The sequence below is a fragment of the Drosophila innubila genome, chromosome X (assembly GCF_004354385.1).
Source record: "Drosophila innubila isolate TH190305 chromosome X, UK_Dinn_1.0, whole genome shotgun sequence".
NCBI lineage: Eukaryota > Metazoa > Arthropoda > Insecta > Diptera > Drosophilidae > Drosophila > Drosophila innubila.
The window spans coordinates 9,801,503-9,818,937 of record NC_047626.1 but is presented as its reverse complement, the minus strand read 5'-3'; the positions used below and the strand labels follow the sequence as shown (position 1 = coordinate 9,818,937).

At 37.9% G+C, this 17,435-nt stretch overlaps 2 protein-coding genes across 2 annotated transcripts; one reads left to right on the top strand and one right to left on the bottom strand.

Moving 5' to 3' along the window:
* Window positions 1-4,094: 4,094 nt before the first annotated feature.
* LOC117785819 lies at window positions 4,095-8,595 on the top strand. The gene is made up of 4 exons (XM_034624065.1): window positions 4,095-4,125; window positions 4,209-4,662; window positions 5,828-6,377; window positions 7,624-8,595. The coding sequence occupies exons 1-4, from the start codon at window positions 4,095-4,097 to the stop codon at window positions 8,593-8,595; spliced, it is 2,007 nt and encodes a 668-aa protein (XP_034479956.1).
* Window positions 8,596-10,592: 1,997 nt separating this feature from the next.
* Window positions 10,593-11,919, bottom strand: LOC117790012 (casein kinase I). Its single transcript, XM_034629250.1, has one exon. The coding sequence runs from the start codon at window positions 11,791-11,793 to the stop codon at window positions 10,759-10,761; it is 1,035 nt and encodes a 344-aa protein (XP_034485141.1). The 5' UTR covers window positions 11,794-11,919; the 3' UTR covers window positions 10,593-10,758.
* Between the last annotated feature and the right edge of the window lie 5,516 nt (window positions 11,920-17,435).

Here is a 17,435-nt window from a genome sequence, read left to right as displayed (position 1 = left end):
TATTTGTATATTAACTAGAGATACATTCTGTTTCGAAAGATTCGGTTTGAAATCATTTTAAGAGGTTATTCAATCAATAGATGATTTTACAATGAGTTCAAACTACATAGCAAATTTCTATGATTTATGTAGCTGAAATACTTTATGAGGGAACCAATGAAGCCAATTATTAATTGGTTTAATTTCTGGTGGTTAAATTTTAAATATGATTAGTATGTATCTGAGATAAGTATACCTAATTTATGATATAATGATATGAAAGAATTATAATTTTATAATTTACCAGATCTTAATCATACTACCAATATATGCAAGATATCCTAATCAAGATTTATCAAAATAAATAAAGCATATAGTTTGACCTTAATTTAAATTTTTAATTGTTCTTTTGACATAGAAATAAACTATTTTTTATTTTTTACTATTTTATTACTCAATAAATCATGTAATTTAATTTATTTATAATACATTCTGATAATAACACAAAATATTTGAAAGAATGCATTTTTCTTGTCCGCCCATTCTAGGGTATCTAGCATTCGGCAAGATCTATATAGCTATTTTTTGTCGTAGGTTCTATGTATGACCTAGATCTTGGGTTAATTTCTTTAAAATATGCTTAGCCAGGCTCAAAATGACTAGAGCCCACCTGGTCGAGTCAACTGAGGGTTTGCTAAGGTCCTCAGGGGGAAGTGAGAGGAAGGACACGAATGCTTCAAACAAGTGCTAGCAAATGTGCCGTGAAGAAACCATTTAGGATTAGTTTAATATGATACACACAATGTAAGACGGAGAATGGGAATGCGAAGAGCAGAGAAGAGACTAAGGGAAGGCAGCGGATAACGCCGTTGGAATAGGCAAACGGTACTTAGAAATGGCCAAGCAGCAACAAAATGTTGACTACTTAGACACACATACACAAACAAACAAACACACACACACACAGACACACACACATGCTTGGGAGGACAATACTATTAGCAAGCGAAGGGACCAAAAATACAAGAAAGGAACAGCTAAGAAAAGAATAGAAAAGAAACGAAAAGAAAAGAAATGTTTAGCCGGCATAAGGACACGGACAAGCAAAATATTGGTTAGCCCAAGAAACAGGAGTAGCAGCAGGCGGCAGGGGAAAGGAGACAGCAGGAGGTGAAAGAGACGAGAGCTGAAAAAAAATGACAAATTTGCAAATGTTAAGACGAAAAGAAAACATCAACATAAGTTATAGGCTTAGTGCGTAATCGTTTTTCGTAAAACGATGGCAGCCAAAACACAGCACAAGCTCCAGGAGCACTAGCAGCAACAAGGAGCAGGGAACTGGGAAATGGGAACAGAGAACCGAGAGCCGGCAAGAGGAAGCAGAGGAAAGAGCAAAATAAGAGCAGCAGTAACGTTGTTTGCGGTTAAGCTGCTATCAGAGGCAAGTGGCAGCGGCAGTTGCAACATGCTGTGGCAAGTGTAAGGGCTCACCGAACAGATTGAGCCGACATTCGAGATATGAGCGTGTCGTGACATGCACAAACACGACTCAACACGAATGAAGGCAATTAAGTGAATGCTTGAACCAGAAGTCGCAAATGTTGCCCACAACTTTGACTTTGTCTGTCAAATGAGGTTCCACTTTCAATTCTGGAAGACAGTTTTCGTCTTTTAATTATATTCCAAATATTTTTAATAATGTTTTATGTTATCGAAAGTGTTTAGCAAGTGTTCATCTCCAATAACTACTTAATAACAGATCAGCTCAGTAAATTTAGAGGTGCCTCAGCCTTGAAAATTAAATATTTTTGCACTAAAACGATAACAAAATGTTATATAATCCTTTAATTTCAATAGTTAGTAGTTATCGACAAACAAATCAGCTAGTGGAGTAAATCTAAATATAAGATCGAGTTTTATATCGAAATAGAAAATCGCCAAAAATAAGTATCGAGTTGTCGATAAATCGGAAAATAGTAGATCGAGTTGCAAATATCGAGCTTATAAAAAAAAAAATAATTTTTATTTGAAAACGCAATTGTAATCATTTTTTCATGGAAATCGATTTAATCAACTCGATAGATCGTCAAAAAAATCATCGAGATGAACTACTCGATAATCGCTTCCGCGAAAATCGAGTTGTCGATATTTCGTATATTTTTACATCACTAAAATCAGCTAATATTATTGGCAAGTGTGTTCGAGTTCAGGAATTTCAATTGTTCACTCCTATTTAACCTATTTTAAATATTCAAATTATGTATTATCGATACTTTATAGTTATCGATAAGCATCTTAGTACTCTAAATTAGATTATTTTCAAAAGTCTTAGCACAATTTCAGTAAATTGACTTTAAATTAAAATAAATCCACCTATTATCGATAGTCTTTAATAATCAATAGGTTATAAGCGAAATTTCACTTTAATCATTTAATCATTTCAAGCAATTACTACTGTAAGATTTTTCTGTAATCGAGCAACTAATCAGAAATTACATATATGTAATATATATTATCGATAAGCACAATCGATTTCTAGTTCAAGTTCTTTTCGCATGAATAATTGATATAGGAAATCGCTTATGCCACCCATTCAACATATTAAGAATGCAGCAGTCTCAGCTGACCAAGGGGCATGCCCTCCGTCCCTTGTCGTGCCACTGTCTCTTGATCCGCAGCTGTCCGGCCCTAACATCCGGAGCCCCTCCCGCCCTCTTCCACGCAATCTTATCGCTGTTCAAATTAAAAATTCATAAAAGCAAAAATGTGGAATTATTGTGATAAAATAAACACAAGAGAAGAAGCCGCAACTACGTGAATAAAAGAAAGCGAAGCAGATGGAGAGCGCGAGAGGGGGAGAAGGAAGGGGAGGTAAAAAGAAAGAAGGCAAAAAAAAAGAACGTGACATTGGCCTGGCCACTATCAGGAGGATGAGGAGGAGGCAGGAAGCTGGAGATTGGGTCTGAGGCTGATGATGTGGATAAAATAAACATAGGACATTGGTTTTGCTTTGCCGACTTGTGTGAGAGTGAAAAAGAAAAAGAGAAAGAAAGAGAGAGAGAGAGAGAGAGAGAGAAAAATAGAGAGGGAGGGGAAATAGAGACAAGACAGACGAAAGCGTGTTTAAACATTAAAAGGACCATTAGATACGCCTTAAAGTATGCTTCAAGTAGATTATCTTCCATCAGTTTTGTTTGCTTACTTGGAATTGTTTCGCTTCATTTTTCTCGTTTGCAAACACACACACACACACACACACATCTCTATTTGGCTATGGTGTACTTTGTGTGTGCGTGTCCTTTCCACAGAGCTCAATTCTTTGCCTTTACTTTACTTTACTGTAAGGCGTCATTTGGCAAGAAAGCTAGCCAGGATCCAGAAGGAGAACAAGGACCACGACCACGACCACGACCAGTCAGCCAGTCGACGTTATTATAAATTGTGCGCGTGTCCTTGTAAAATAACATCAAGTGAACCTAAAGGCCAGCTATATTCTCCCTCTCCAGCCACCCCACCACCTTGCCCCATACTGTTGCAAGCTGCGTCCCTGTGCTGCTTCTTAAATTACCAAGAGTGTGCGTTTTGTGGCGCTTATTTCTTTTGCCTCCATTTGAGTGATGAGCGACATCGGAGTAGAGCCTACAGAGGGAGGAGGGTGTACATTAGGTATAGAGTATCTATAGTTGGCCATAGCTAAACATATTCAGACTTAACTTCTATTAAAACATATTCAGACTTAACTTCTATTAAAACTGTACCCCTCACCTTATTTTAATAACACACGTAATATATCTGAAACTATTAGGACATTAAAATTGTCAATTTTTCAATCATAATCTAAGCTCACATTAAGTTTAAGTTCATAAATAGTTTTCTAATGGGGATTTGAATGCAAAATTGAGGTAAAAAATAAAATGAATATAATAAATTAATTAATATATAATTATTAATTTTTGAATATCTTTAAACAAAATTATATAAATACATTTCCTCACATCAAAAAGTTAAGAAGTGAAAAACATATTTCTAAATTATTATTAACTTAACTTATCAAACTTTCAGAATCTTTTAACGCTTACATTTCCTAAATAATCAATTATGTGAACTCTAGCGATATGGGAATTGGGTATATTAGAACTCTACAATGTAAATTCTAGAAAAGTTGCTTTTAATTAGTTGAAATTATCGATTCAATTCCATTTATAATACTAATCATTGCCAACGATCAGCGACAATTACATTAGTGCCAAGTCAGAATCGGAATTGGAATCGAAGTCGGAGCCAGAGTCGGTGTCATGGCCTGCGGCATGTCCTGCTTGCCACTCAAGCACCGTGCAACGTGTTTTCCATGCAGTTCAGTGGCCAGCTGTTGGCATACGGCTGCCTCAGCCTTGCAGCGGGACTACACTTCAGCTTGCCAAGTCTCGATCCGAGCATGGAGCGTCTGGCGAATGCCACAGTTCATGTGGCAACTCGATACATTGCCACACGCATCAACACACTCGTCATTCGCCGCGATTGCCGGGATTGCAACGATGCCCAGCTTCAGCAGCAGCGACAGTTCGTTGGTCAGATGTTGCAACAGTTGGCGCCGCAACTGACGCTGCTTCTCTACAGTGGCGCCCCACACGAGTCCGTCAGGGACTACACGCTCTTTGTGGTGCACGAGGCACATGCTCTCGAGTGAGTAGCAGGTTGGGTGCTCAGAAGAGAGCTCATTTTTACAACTTTCTCTCCAATCTGTATTCAAATATTGCTTATCTCCTTTTTATTCCCTGAGCCCATTGAAAATGGCCAAAAAAGGGTATAATGAGCCGATTGAGCCATGTCCGTCTGTCTGTCTGTCTGTCTGTCTGTCTGTCCGTCTGTCTGTCCGTCTGTTTGAACGCTTTAATCTCATAAACCCTAAGAGCTCTAGACTTCTAAATTGGTATGTAGGTTCCTGGATACCATAGGCAGATCAAGTTTGTTTTTATTTTTGGATCGGACCACTATATCATATAGCTGCCATAGGAACGATACATCGAAAATGAAGTTTTAGTAAGAAAAAGTTTTTTGTTTGCTGCGATATCATAACCAAACTGATAGAATATCCATCTGGGCTGGTATTATACATCCTGACCAAATTTGGTTCAAATCGGTAAACTATATCATATAGCTGGAATAGAGACGCTCAATCGAAAAATATGTCTTAGTATGAAAAAGTTTTTTGTTTTTTGAGATATCTTAATCAAACTGATAGAATATGCATTTGACTTGGTTTTGTCCATCCTGGCCGAAGTTTGTTCAAATCGGTCGACTATATCATATAGCTGTCATAGGACCGATCGGTAGAAAATCAAGTTTTAGTATGAAAAAGTTTTTTGTTTTTTAAGACATCCTAATTAAACGTATAGAATATACATTAATGTTGGTTTTGTACATTCTGACCAGATTTGGTTCAAATCGGTTCCATATATCATATAGCTGCCATAGGAACAAGTGGTCGAAAATCAACTTTTATTAAAAATTACCTGGGCTCAGGGTATCCTACTGTCGAGCGTGCTCGACTGTAGCCGCACCTCACCGCGAGCAAAGTGAGCAGGGGGCCGAGCCCCCTTGCGTATTATTATTGCAACTCTCACCTTTTTCCTTTGAATTCTAATATTTCTCCAGCTTTCTTGTTCTTATTCTCTCGAATATTCTTCCTATCTCCTCCAGCGTTTTCTTACTAATTTCTTGCTTTCTTTCCTATAAATATTCTCTATTCCCGTTGTTCCGTTAATCATTTTCTATTGCTCTTTCATTCATTTATAATTTTTTTTGCCTTTATTTCACAATCTCTTTTTCTCCTCTCTACTTCTTATAGCCATATGTACCTGAACTATACGAACACGCTGAATGAGCGGGAATTCTACTTTTTGGTAGTGTTGTTGTCCCGTCAGCCGGAACCAGAGTTACGGCGCTCGGTGAGTAGAGTCTGCTATGTGGCTCTGCTGAATCGTGTTATCAATGTGGTGGTGTTGGCTCAGAGATACGATGGAGAGATTGCCCTGTATGCCTATCGGCTCTTCAACAAGGACTGCACTCCGGGCATCAATGCGTATCGAAGTAATCGGTTTCTTTCCAATGGAAATCTTTTTCACGACGAGCTTTTTCCGCTGCGGTTCAACAATCTCAATAACTGTGCCATCAATGTGACCGGTCACCAGTTGCCGCCGCATTTCATGTATCAGCCGGCAGATGGCGCCCCATTGCCCGAAGATGGCGCGTTTATCGATGTCCAGGCACTGCGTGGTATCGATGGAGAGCTTCTGCGGCTTTTGGCGACGGCCTTGAGATTTCGGGTGCGCCTCATGATTCCCGAGGAGAAGAGCGAGATATTTAGCGACGATACCATGAACGGCTGCTTTGCCCAGGTAACTATCAATAAATCGATAAAAATAGTAGTACTCTATCGATAGCATACCAAACATCGTCGGAGCTTTAAACCAAATTTATCGCAAGTATCGATAGATGTTGTATAGATGCTATACATATCGATATGTGCTACACTTTAAAACAATTATATGTTATCGATAGTATTACGATTAAGTATATTTTAAATATCGGTAGCTTAACAACAATCTGAAGTTAAGAAGACAAGAAGTCAATTGACAGATGCCTAAAATTGCAAACAATTATATGTTATCGATAGTATTACGATTAAATATATTTTAATTATCGGTAGCTTAACAATTATCTGAAGCTAAGAAGACAAGGAGTCTCTTGACAGATGCTTAAAATTAACAGAATGTTATGCTATTAATAGCTTCCAAATTCACACAATTCAATGTTATCGATAGTATTTCTTTACTAAAACAATTATATGTTATCGATAGTATTACGATAAAGTATATTTTAAATATCGGTAGCTTAACAACAATCTGCAGTTAAGAAGACAAGGAGTCTATTGACAGATGCTTAAAATTGCAAACAATTATATGTTATCGATAGTATTACGATTAAATCTATTTTAAATATCGGTAGCTTAACAATTATCTGAAGCTAAGAAGACAAGGAGTCTCTTGACAGATGCTTAAAATTAACAGAATGTTATGCTATTAATAGCTTCCAAATTCACACAATTCAATGTTATCGATAGTATTTCTTTACTAAAACAATTATATGTTATCGATAGTATTACGATAAAGTATATTTTAAATATCGGTAGCTTAACAACAATCTGCAGTTAAGAAGACAAGGAGTCTCTTGACAGATGCTTGAAATTGCAAACAATTATATGCTATCGATAGTATTACGATTAAGTATATTTTAAATATCGGTAGCTTAACAACAATCTGCAGCTAAGAAGACAAGGAGTCTCTTGACAGATGCTTAAAATTTAAAGAATGTTATGCTATTGATTGCTTCAAAACTCACACAATTCAATAATATCGATAGTATTTCTTTACTAAAACAATTATATGTTATCGATAGTATTTCTATTAAGTATATTTTAAATATCGGTAGCTTAACAACAATCTGCAGTTAAGAAGACAAGGAGTCTATTGACAGATGCTTAAAATATAAAAAATGTTATGCTATTGATAGCTTCAAAATTCACACAACTCAATGTTATCGATAGTATTTCTTTACTACATTTCTTCTCTCTTTCTCTTCCAGCTTGCCACCGGTAAGGCGGACCTTGCAATTGGAGGTTTCAGTGGCTCGGATCCGCGTCGGGTGCAATTCACCACATCGGTGGTTTACCACCAGAGTTACTTCATATTTGTGGTGCGCAAAGAGCGTTACTTTGGACCCTTTGGCCAGTTGATGCGTCCATTTCGAGGCAAGGTGTGGTTCTGCCTTTTGTTGAGCTTCCTGGTCGCTTTGATCTGTGCCCGTTGTCTGGGGCAACGCATGAGATTGAAGCATCCGCTGGAGAATCTCTTGGCGTCGACGATTGGCAATGCGGTGCCAGTGCATCGCTTGCCCCACAGCGGATTCCTGCGTCACATGATGGCCAATTGGTTGCTGCTCACGCTGGTGCTGCGTTGCGCCTACCAAGCGAAGCTCTTCGATGTGTTGAGGACAAATCCTCAGAAGGGTTTGCCCCATGGACTGAACGGATTGTTGCTGCAGAATTATACACTGATCAGTACAGGGTATCATGATTTCTATCCGCCTCAGTTGACACGCGTTATCAACGGCAATTTCTCGCAACGCTATGAGATCGTACAGGAGGCGCCACCAGGTGCCAAACTTGCCACAATTTCGCTGCTCAACAACTTGGCGCATTGGAATGTGCGACATCGGAACAGAAGTCGCTTAACTTATGTCCGGGAACCAATTTATCTATATCAGCTCGTCATCTATTTTCCCCACAATTCTATCTTCAAGTTCACCTTTGATAGGAAGATCGCCCAGTTGCTCAGTTCCGGCGTGTTGAGTCACATTGAGCGGCGGTACCTCCAAGTGGCATATGCCGATCTAGGCGACAATCTTCAGTTGGTGCCACGCATTACGAATCGTATGCTAAAAGGCGTATATCGCTGTCTCGCTTTTCTCATGGGCGTGTCAACTTGTCTCTTTCTACTCGAACGTTTGACTTTGCGTTGCCACATTTTGCGGCGCCTCCTCAACTGGCTGCAGTGAAAGTTTGACACAGATATTGGTAATGGACAAAACAACATATTTAATCCTATAAAGTATACATACAATATTTGCAATTATTATATAGAATTAAAGCAAAGACTTCAGCGATCGGCATATATTTGCTCGAGTGCTTGTGCGCCTCTCTGGCGCCGTTTTATCAAACTGAGAGCAGCTGAAGCTTAAACCTGGTTTAATAATTATTATTTATTTTTTTTATGGATTAAAGAAATCTATTTCGATTATTTCCAATAACCCTACAAAATTCCATGCAATCGAATATGAAATTCAAAAGTCGTAGGCAAGAAGAAGCAGCACACAATCTACATACATACTCAACATGCTTATGTTACATATTTTGGTAGTTAGTTTGTAATCTCGTATTTGTAGTTGTAACTGACACACACACACACTATCTAAAACCTTGCCACATGCAGCATGTTTGACACTTTCAACGGATTTGTTGTATGGCATAGTCCTTAAAAATTGATTTACGTCGTGTAATGCATGACCAGCAGCCATGCCCACTCCCCGCCCACATGTATATATATGTGTGTGTGTGTGTGTGTGTGTGTGTGTGGGGCAAGCGGCAACTGGCTAAGCGGCACGGAGCACCACTTGAGTTAAGCTGCGCAAACGTTTGCATAATCACGTTCCAATTTAAATTGCTCTATTTGCCGCTTGCTCTCTGTTGTTGCACGAGTGCCAGAGCAGAGGGGGAGTGGAGCCTGTGGCAGCAGCAGGGGCATGTGGCAAGGCGTTGGCATTGGCATCTCTCAAATTGGAAAAACTGGACAATTTTTATTAGCTGTCGCCGTTGGAGCGTGGTTGTTGATGCCGCCCATTCGAGCAATCCAAACCCACACATCCCACCTACCCTTCCCACACAATTGTCCCTGCCTGCAACCTAGCCCTAGATACCGACTCAATTGTACTCTTCCCATTCAGCTTACCTCATTCCATTGCACCATCTCTTGTCATTTGTTTGTTGAGTGTGTAGAACTATGGCAAAATGTGATTGTGATTTCTCTTGCCATCTTTCGGTTCTCTTTCTACTACTTTCTGCCCTTTCTCTGCTTGGGGGTGTATATTCCAGATGCAAGGAATTAAGGTGATAGCTTCTCGCATAGCTGTTGAGCATGTTTTCAAAATAGCTCTTAGCTCAGACAAAAGAAAGCAGCAATAAAAACTGGAATTCATTTTCACTTTTTTCACTCAACTAATCCTGAAATTCTCAAGAGATTCGAAAGAATCTCAGCTATCGTTGAATGAGTGAATCTGAATAGTTTGTGAATCATTCGCTCACAAACTCGCAGTAATTGTTGAAATAAAACCTTATTTTATCGTATTTATTTATAGACTAGTTTTAAATTCCTTTGCTGGTACCGAAAGTTTAACTACGCATTCATTACTTTTCATTTTATCGACAGATTTAGCTAGTGCTATCAAGTTCTTACAGTTTTATATACACTGAAAAAACAGACCAACTTCTAAAATCAAGAACATTCATCTCAAATATTTTGTTCTTAAAATAAGATTATTTTAAGACCAAATTACAAAAACTTGATTATTATTCTAAAAAATCTTAAAGTCTTAATATAAGAATTAAAATCCTTAAATTATTAGAAAAGTATAAATTGGTACTATTTTATAAAATTACTAAAACAGAATAAATTTAATAATAAAAAAAATTAATAATTAATTAATATATTTTTATTATTTTATTTTTAATTTAAAGAACATTTATTCTTAAATAAGAGCTTGGTCTTATTTAAAATTTTCTTAAAATCAAGATCTTTTCTCTTAATTTAAGAATTTAATGTTCTCAACGCATTTTTTAGCACATAATTTTTAGTTCTGAGCCCAAAATCTTGATTTTAGAACATTTTTTTATCAGTGTAGCCTTAGAAATATTATATATTTATCGTAACTAGTTCACAAGTTCCATGAGAGTGTCGAAACTTGCGACTTTCCCAACTATGCTATACATTTATTAAAACTTCTAATTAATTAATAATTTTATTTACGCTAGTTCCAAACCAACTTTGGAATCATTAGATCCCATCTTTAAATCGTACAATATTGAGCTAATTTAGCTATTATTTTATCCGAATTACTCGAGAGTTGAACACACGCTAGTACCGCAAGTTCTTCGGAACCAGTTCGTTAGTCCCAGCGGTTGCACTTCTCATTACGAATGATGGGAAAACCGCTGGATCCTTGGTCCGGCTTGCGTTTTACGGGTGGAACTCTCATACCGATGCCCGGATTTGATTGATTGCGATGAAAATCGATGGTGAGCATTTCCCAGTCAAAGATCTGGTTATTAATCACATACAACTTCATGCGCAATTGTCGGAACATCTTACGAAGCTTGTTGTAATCTGGATCCTCATCGAAGCCGAGCTGGTGACAATAGTTGAGGTACATGGGAAACTCGCTGGGAAATCCCTGACAGAGTTTCTCATTGCTAATGGAACGCTTCATCTCATGAATGCGCTCGTATTTTTGCTGCTTGGTGGAGGCCTTGATGCCCTGCCAGGGCAGATTACCGCGAAGAAAGTAGATGAGGACATACCCCACAGAAATTAGATCATCCCGACGCGATTGCTCGACACCTTCGTGCGAGGAGATCGAGGTGAAGCGTGCTGTCCCCGTCAGACTGCAACCCTCTCGATAGGGTATATGCACCAAGGTATTGGGATCCCAATACTTCTTTGACAATCCAAAATCAATCAGATGTAGTCTTTTACATGTGATGTCGCGTCCAATGAGGAAATTATCCGGCTTAATGTCCCGATGCACAAATCCCCGACCGTGCACCTGCTCCAAGCGCAGCAGCATCTCATCCGCCAGCAGGAGCACCGTCTTAATGGTGAAGCATCGACTGCAAAACTCAAAGAGGTAATCCAACGAGGGTCCCAGCAACTCCATGACCATGGCACAGTAATCATCCTCTTCGGAAAAGTAATGGATCTTTGGTAATCCCAACGCTGGACGTATGGCCCGATAGACACGATACTCATAGGCTAGCTGCGGATGCGGTGTTCCTGTCTTTTCCACCTTGATGGCAACCTTCTCGCCCGTGTACAGAGATTTACCCAGATAGATGTCCCCAAAGGAACCGCTGTCAAACTGTCCCAGCACCTTGTAGTCACCCACAAAGAACTCGCGCACTTCGCTCTCCCTTAGCTTCTCCATTCTTTGTCCGTTGACTACACAAACTTCAGCTTTTTAATCAACACTAAATTTCAACTTGGTCAAAATATTCGAATATTTTGTATAATAAAGTCAAATTATTAAATTAACGTCGCAATGACATTAGCAACAAATAAATAACGAAAAATACATTTTAAAACTATTTCAAGTGGTTTTAAAAACCTTGAAAAGCACATGATAGCCTTTAGAGCTTTATCAGACTTTATTTTAAGATCTTAAGCTTTTTCAAGTTGATTAAATTAAATCTGTTTTGTTTTTTTTTTCTCAGTTTTTATGTAATAAAATTATAGATGAGAATTCTTGTGAGGAACGGGTAAAGTGTATTAGGCACTTTATTATATGATTATTATTATTATTATTATTATTATATTATTATTTAGGGCCGATTTTTTAATGTCTATTTAAGGGGTTTTTATGTAATAAAATTATAAATTAGAATTCTTATTGTATTGTATAAAGTGTATTGTATTTATATGTATAAAGTGTATTGGGCACTTAATTATATGATTATTATATATTTAGGGTCGATTTTTCAATGTCTATTTAAGTTGTTTGATATCTATACAACAGACATTTTGACGTAAAATGTATAGAAATCTATGTCAAATTTGAACTTATCTATTTTATAAAATTTAAGGAGACATTAAAAAATCGACCCTTAATGTATTTTTATAAATTTCCTGAAACTTGTGTAGAATTAAAGCGAGAAATCGAAGCATTCACGTTTTCTCTGTCATTTGAATGACCTTTGAAATGTAGAGGGATTAGCCATATGATACCTGTTCCTATCCTTAACCTTTCATAAAGTTTACGGATTAAACTTTGCTCGAAAGTCTAACTTTCTCGTCAGCAGCTTGATGCAATTTTCAACTTGAAGCTGACCTACCAAATTTGTTTTTTTTTTATTTGCGAAATCTAATAATCGATTACTTGGATTCTATTAAATGAAACTTGAGCATTCGTTTTAATATAATTCATTTTCTGCAGAAATTTGTGAAAATTGAAACGAAGAATTGGCAGGACATGAAGTTTTAAAGTAAAAAGAGACGCTGATGATTGCGGCTGATGGGCTGACATGGTCTCAGTTGACGGTCTGCAGAGTGACATACACACACTCGCACACACAAACGCACACACACACGCACAGAGTGCGTGTGCTTATTGATTATCTGCGCCGTACACGATACCAGACGGCGACAATTCGTAGACAGAATGCGAGATTGGGAATGAGGAAAGGGAGAGGGAGAAATTGAGACTGAGACTGAGGTAAGGAGCAGAATGTTGGGTAGTCGACGTCGACGTCGTGGTAGGACGACGGATCAACTAGCCAGTAATAATGTCTTTCGCTGACATTTGACATTTTGGCTATATTTCACTCACTTTGTGACAACTGGCAACTTGGCATTCAAATATAACCCAGAAGAGCCAGCTATGCCAGCAGCAATAGCAATGTCCAGGGAGCTGCCAGAGTGTATATGCCTCAACCCCCGACTTTATGGGACGCCTAACCCCTTACCACTAACCATTTACCCCTCACCCTCCAACCCCTACAACTGATGTTAGCGTACCCAAATCTATAGCCAGTTCCAGTTGCGGGCTCAGTTATTCATTCATGCTCAGATGTCTAAGAACAACAGATATGCGCTAATCGACTGTACTCGATCAACGAGATACCCTGCACCCAGTCTTTAGATATAAATTGTACACAACTTTTGTGTCTCTTCTTCTATCATATTGAAATTTTAAGGTTTAATTAAGTTTATGGAAGTTTATAGGTATTTCAAGACTTAAAGCTGTATCTTTAAAATATCCCCATTGCTTTTTTTTATCTATTTTGCATTCCAAATAGAGAAAAAACAAGTGGGAAAGGCAATAGTCCCGACCAAAGGATACCTAATACTTTTTTCATTATATATAAAAGTACTTAACAGAAATTATTACTTAATAAAAACTACTGCATACTTTTAGTTGATTGTATTCAAATATTAACTTTATTAGTAACTTTGGTTAGCTATTACTCCCGTTATACTTGTCCGATCTTGCTGCGGTTAAGTGATATTGTAGATAATAATAATAGATAACGTTAATTACCATAAAAGCTGGATTATCTTGAAAACTGTGGATGTGGTGGTTTTTCTCAATTTTCAACATTTAAAACAAACTTGACCTGCGTGGGGTCTACAGAAATCTGTGTGCCAAATTTGGTATCTCTATCTCTTATAGTCTCTGAGATCTAGGCGCTCAAACGGACGGACAGACAGACAGGCGGACGGACAGACAGTCGAACATGGCCATATCGACTCGGCTGTTGATGCTGAACAAGAATTTATGTTTTTTATGTGGTCGGAGATGCCTCCTTCTCCCTGCTACATACATTCCAACGAGCACAATATACCCTTTTACTTATTTTTTAAGTAACGGGTATAAAAACTTTGATCTTGACTGAGCTACTACTGCGGAGTTGGAATTTACACTCATTAGTATACCTTGCTGCAAACGGATAAAATTTAATTTTACTGAAAGTTACCATTAGGAACAATTATATTTTTATTTGATTTGAGTAGGTGTAATTTTTTTTGTTGAAATATTTGAAATTTCGGCTCTGCAAGCTAACGCTGTTTTTATGTATCTATTTAATTTTCTTCGCGGAAGTCTCTTCTTTAGTTCTGGTTTTTATTTTATTTAAAAAGTTATAAACATTTTTAGTGATTGTAGATATTTTAATTTTGTCTGTAGCATAAACTTGCACAAAGATATCATACTCATGTCTGTGACATTTCTACGGGCACAGGGTATAATAAATTTGTGAGTGTGTGTGTATGCGTATGTGTGTGTGTGTGGTAGCAGTAGCAGTCGTAGACAGACTAAATGTTTGGCAGTCTGTCTGTTCAATGGCAAGACGGGAAGCAACATATTTGCGTCAAACAGGAGTCGCCATTGCAGCAGTCGAAGCTGAATCCGGAATCTGTAGGCGGATTTGAAGTCGGAGTCAGTGTCAGGGTCGGAGTCGGGAGCCGGAAGCACTGTGGTGGCCATTAACATCATCGGTGGCAGCAGGAGAGCAACCGACACGACGAGACATCAGTCGACGGCATTTACATCATAACATGGCCACGGCTGATGGATAGACAGATAACCAGCATTAGCATTAGCGGCATGATGGCGACAGCGTGCTCCAGGTTAAGGCTCAGGCTCGGGCTCAGTTCCAGGACCTCGTCCAGAGCTTCGATTACACATTGTGCTGTGTAGGCAAAGGGGTGGCGGCATGAGGGGGGCGTGGCACACGCTGTTGTTCGAAACATGCGGGTAAATTATCTTTTCATTTCCGTCAATGTCCTTCGTGGACAATTGCCACGTCCAACTCAACCAGAGACTCGAGTGCGGCCGAGAATTTCGTTCAATTGTTGGCTCTTAAGCTTTTTAGCAATCAGCCCACCACCCCCACCCATAACCCCCACCGTCATCCCCATGGCACCACCTGCCCAGCTCAAGTCCAATGTCGAGATTCATTAAGGATGCCGCAAAAGGACAACGGCAAAAACAATGGACGCTTCCAGGATGCTTCGTGATGTCGCGTGTGCGCCTTTTAAAAGCAGCTTAAATCAAATTTTCGATTCGCTAATTGTTTCATCAAATTACATACATACACACGCACACACACACACACACACACACACACACACACTCTCACGCACAACAACACCGACACACCCCTCTGTTTCTGTGTGCGCTTTTTCGTTCGAAGTTTACTTTTGTAAATTGCGATACGCGCTTAATGTAATCATTTATCATGCTGGCTTAAAGCTACAGCACTTATCGATAACCTATTTATCGATGGTCAGCTGAGTGCTTTGGTAAAAAGTGGCTGTATGGCCCAATTAAAGCTCAAAGAATAACTATACTGTTGAGTTTCACAAAGTAATCCACAATATACCCCATCTCTTGATTAATCGATAAATTGTGATTTTGTCTCTAACTGGCAAATTAAATTTAAAAAGTGATATATATTCTTATATATACAACTCTTTGGGATACAAGCATAGATTACTATAGCTGTAATCTGCTGACTTAAGTTATCAATTTTCACATTTATCGACTTTTTCGGAAATCGATTTTTATATTAATCGAAAGCTAGCATTGATTGCATTATTTAGTTTCTTAAAAATTACCGTTAAGCAAAAGCATACTATTTATCGATTGTTTTCGATATCATGTCAATAACATAACTGCTTTTGAAAGTCTATGAGAAAGTTGTTTATTTATTAGTTCATGCTAATAAAAAGGAAATCAATAGAAATATATTTAATTTCACGGTTATCGATAGTTATTTATGTGAATAAAAGTGGTAAAGCATATTGAGCATACGTAAAAATGTGATTTTAAGAGTTTCTTAAATAAGTTGATAAGTTAATAGATTATTTTAAACGAAATATAGCGATTAAACAAATAAAATATTTATATATATATTTTCTTCGATTGTTATCGATAAGTGCTGAATCACATATGGTCAGGTGTATCTGCCTCAAAACGAGTTGCATGCTTAATTTGCAACGAATTCCCCAATGCGCTGTGATAACTACCAAATATGAACGTGACAAAAGTTGTTGATGACAACAACGACAACAACGACAACACAACAACAACAAAAGGAGAGACGAAAGTGCAATTGCAATGGAGTAAGAGATCATCCGGGTTGTGCCCGTTAAACGGGATAGAGAGAAGAGGGAAAAGTGACGGCAGGATGAGGCGCCGCACAACAAACAGCAAAATAGAAATGACTTTAATAGCTCATCAATGATTCAAGCGGAAATCCGGGCTGTCCAAGTGCAGTCGGTTTATTGGATACCGGAAAGGCATTATGTTGCCGCTTGCCACTTGCCACTTTCCACTTGCCCCACGTACTGAGTACTGAGTACCGTTAGTAGCTGCTACCGTTAGTCCAGGCTATTCACGTCGTCGTACTGTGGATCGTTGGGCAAAAGTTATTGACAAAAATTTAATTTAAATATCTATATAAAGATTTTGTTGAGTATTTCAAGATAGTAATAAAAGAATAAACGATAGAATAATACTTTTAATTTTTTAGCATGAAGAGTATTTAAACGTGATGTATAGAAAAATCCTATATTATACTTAAAATTCTCGTTTTGTTTATTTAATAAATTGTTTACTGTTTTTTATATTATCAAAGCAGAAAACATGACGAGTCTTGGAAATTTAGATTGCCTGATCGAAAAGCAATTAACGAAAGCTTACCCTATTGTGCTCGAAGGCATTATTAAATCTATTAAATAAAATAATAAAAGCAAAAATAAACTTGTATTTAATTTGTATGACTTTAAGTAAATTATCGAAACAGGGGTGTTCCAGAAATATGTACAAACAAGCCTAAAACCAACAAAAAAGACTTAAATTTTTAGACAACTTGGAAATGGAATTATTCCACTGTGCATCGTCATCCTTTTGCTCTTTGCTGTTGTTGTTTATTTGTTTGATTGGGCTGACTGACTGACTGACTGACTGCCTGTATGTGTGTGTGTGTGTGTGTGTGTTGGTTGGGTGTCTGCTTAGCTGAAATGATTTTCACGCTGCCTCCAAAAAGTATGCAACGAAATTTGCATATT

Bases quoted from the DNA above. Each gene is read 5' to 3' on its own strand.
- LOC117785819 (XM_034624065.1), top strand. From the start codon at position 4,095: ATGGGAATTGGGTATATTAGAACTCTACAAT. The intron at 4,663-5,827 runs GTGAGTAGCAGG...TACTTCTTATAG, and splicing joins CACGAGGCACATGCTCTCGA to CCATATGTACCTGAACTATA. The intron at 6,378-7,623 runs GTAACTATCAAT...TTTCTCTTCCAG, and splicing joins TGAACGGCTGCTTTGCCCAG to CTTGCCACCGGTAAGGCGGA.
- LOC117790012 (XM_034629250.1), bottom strand. From the start codon at position 11,793: ATGGAGAAGCTAAGGGAGAGCGAAGTGCGCGAGTTCTTTGTGGGTGAC.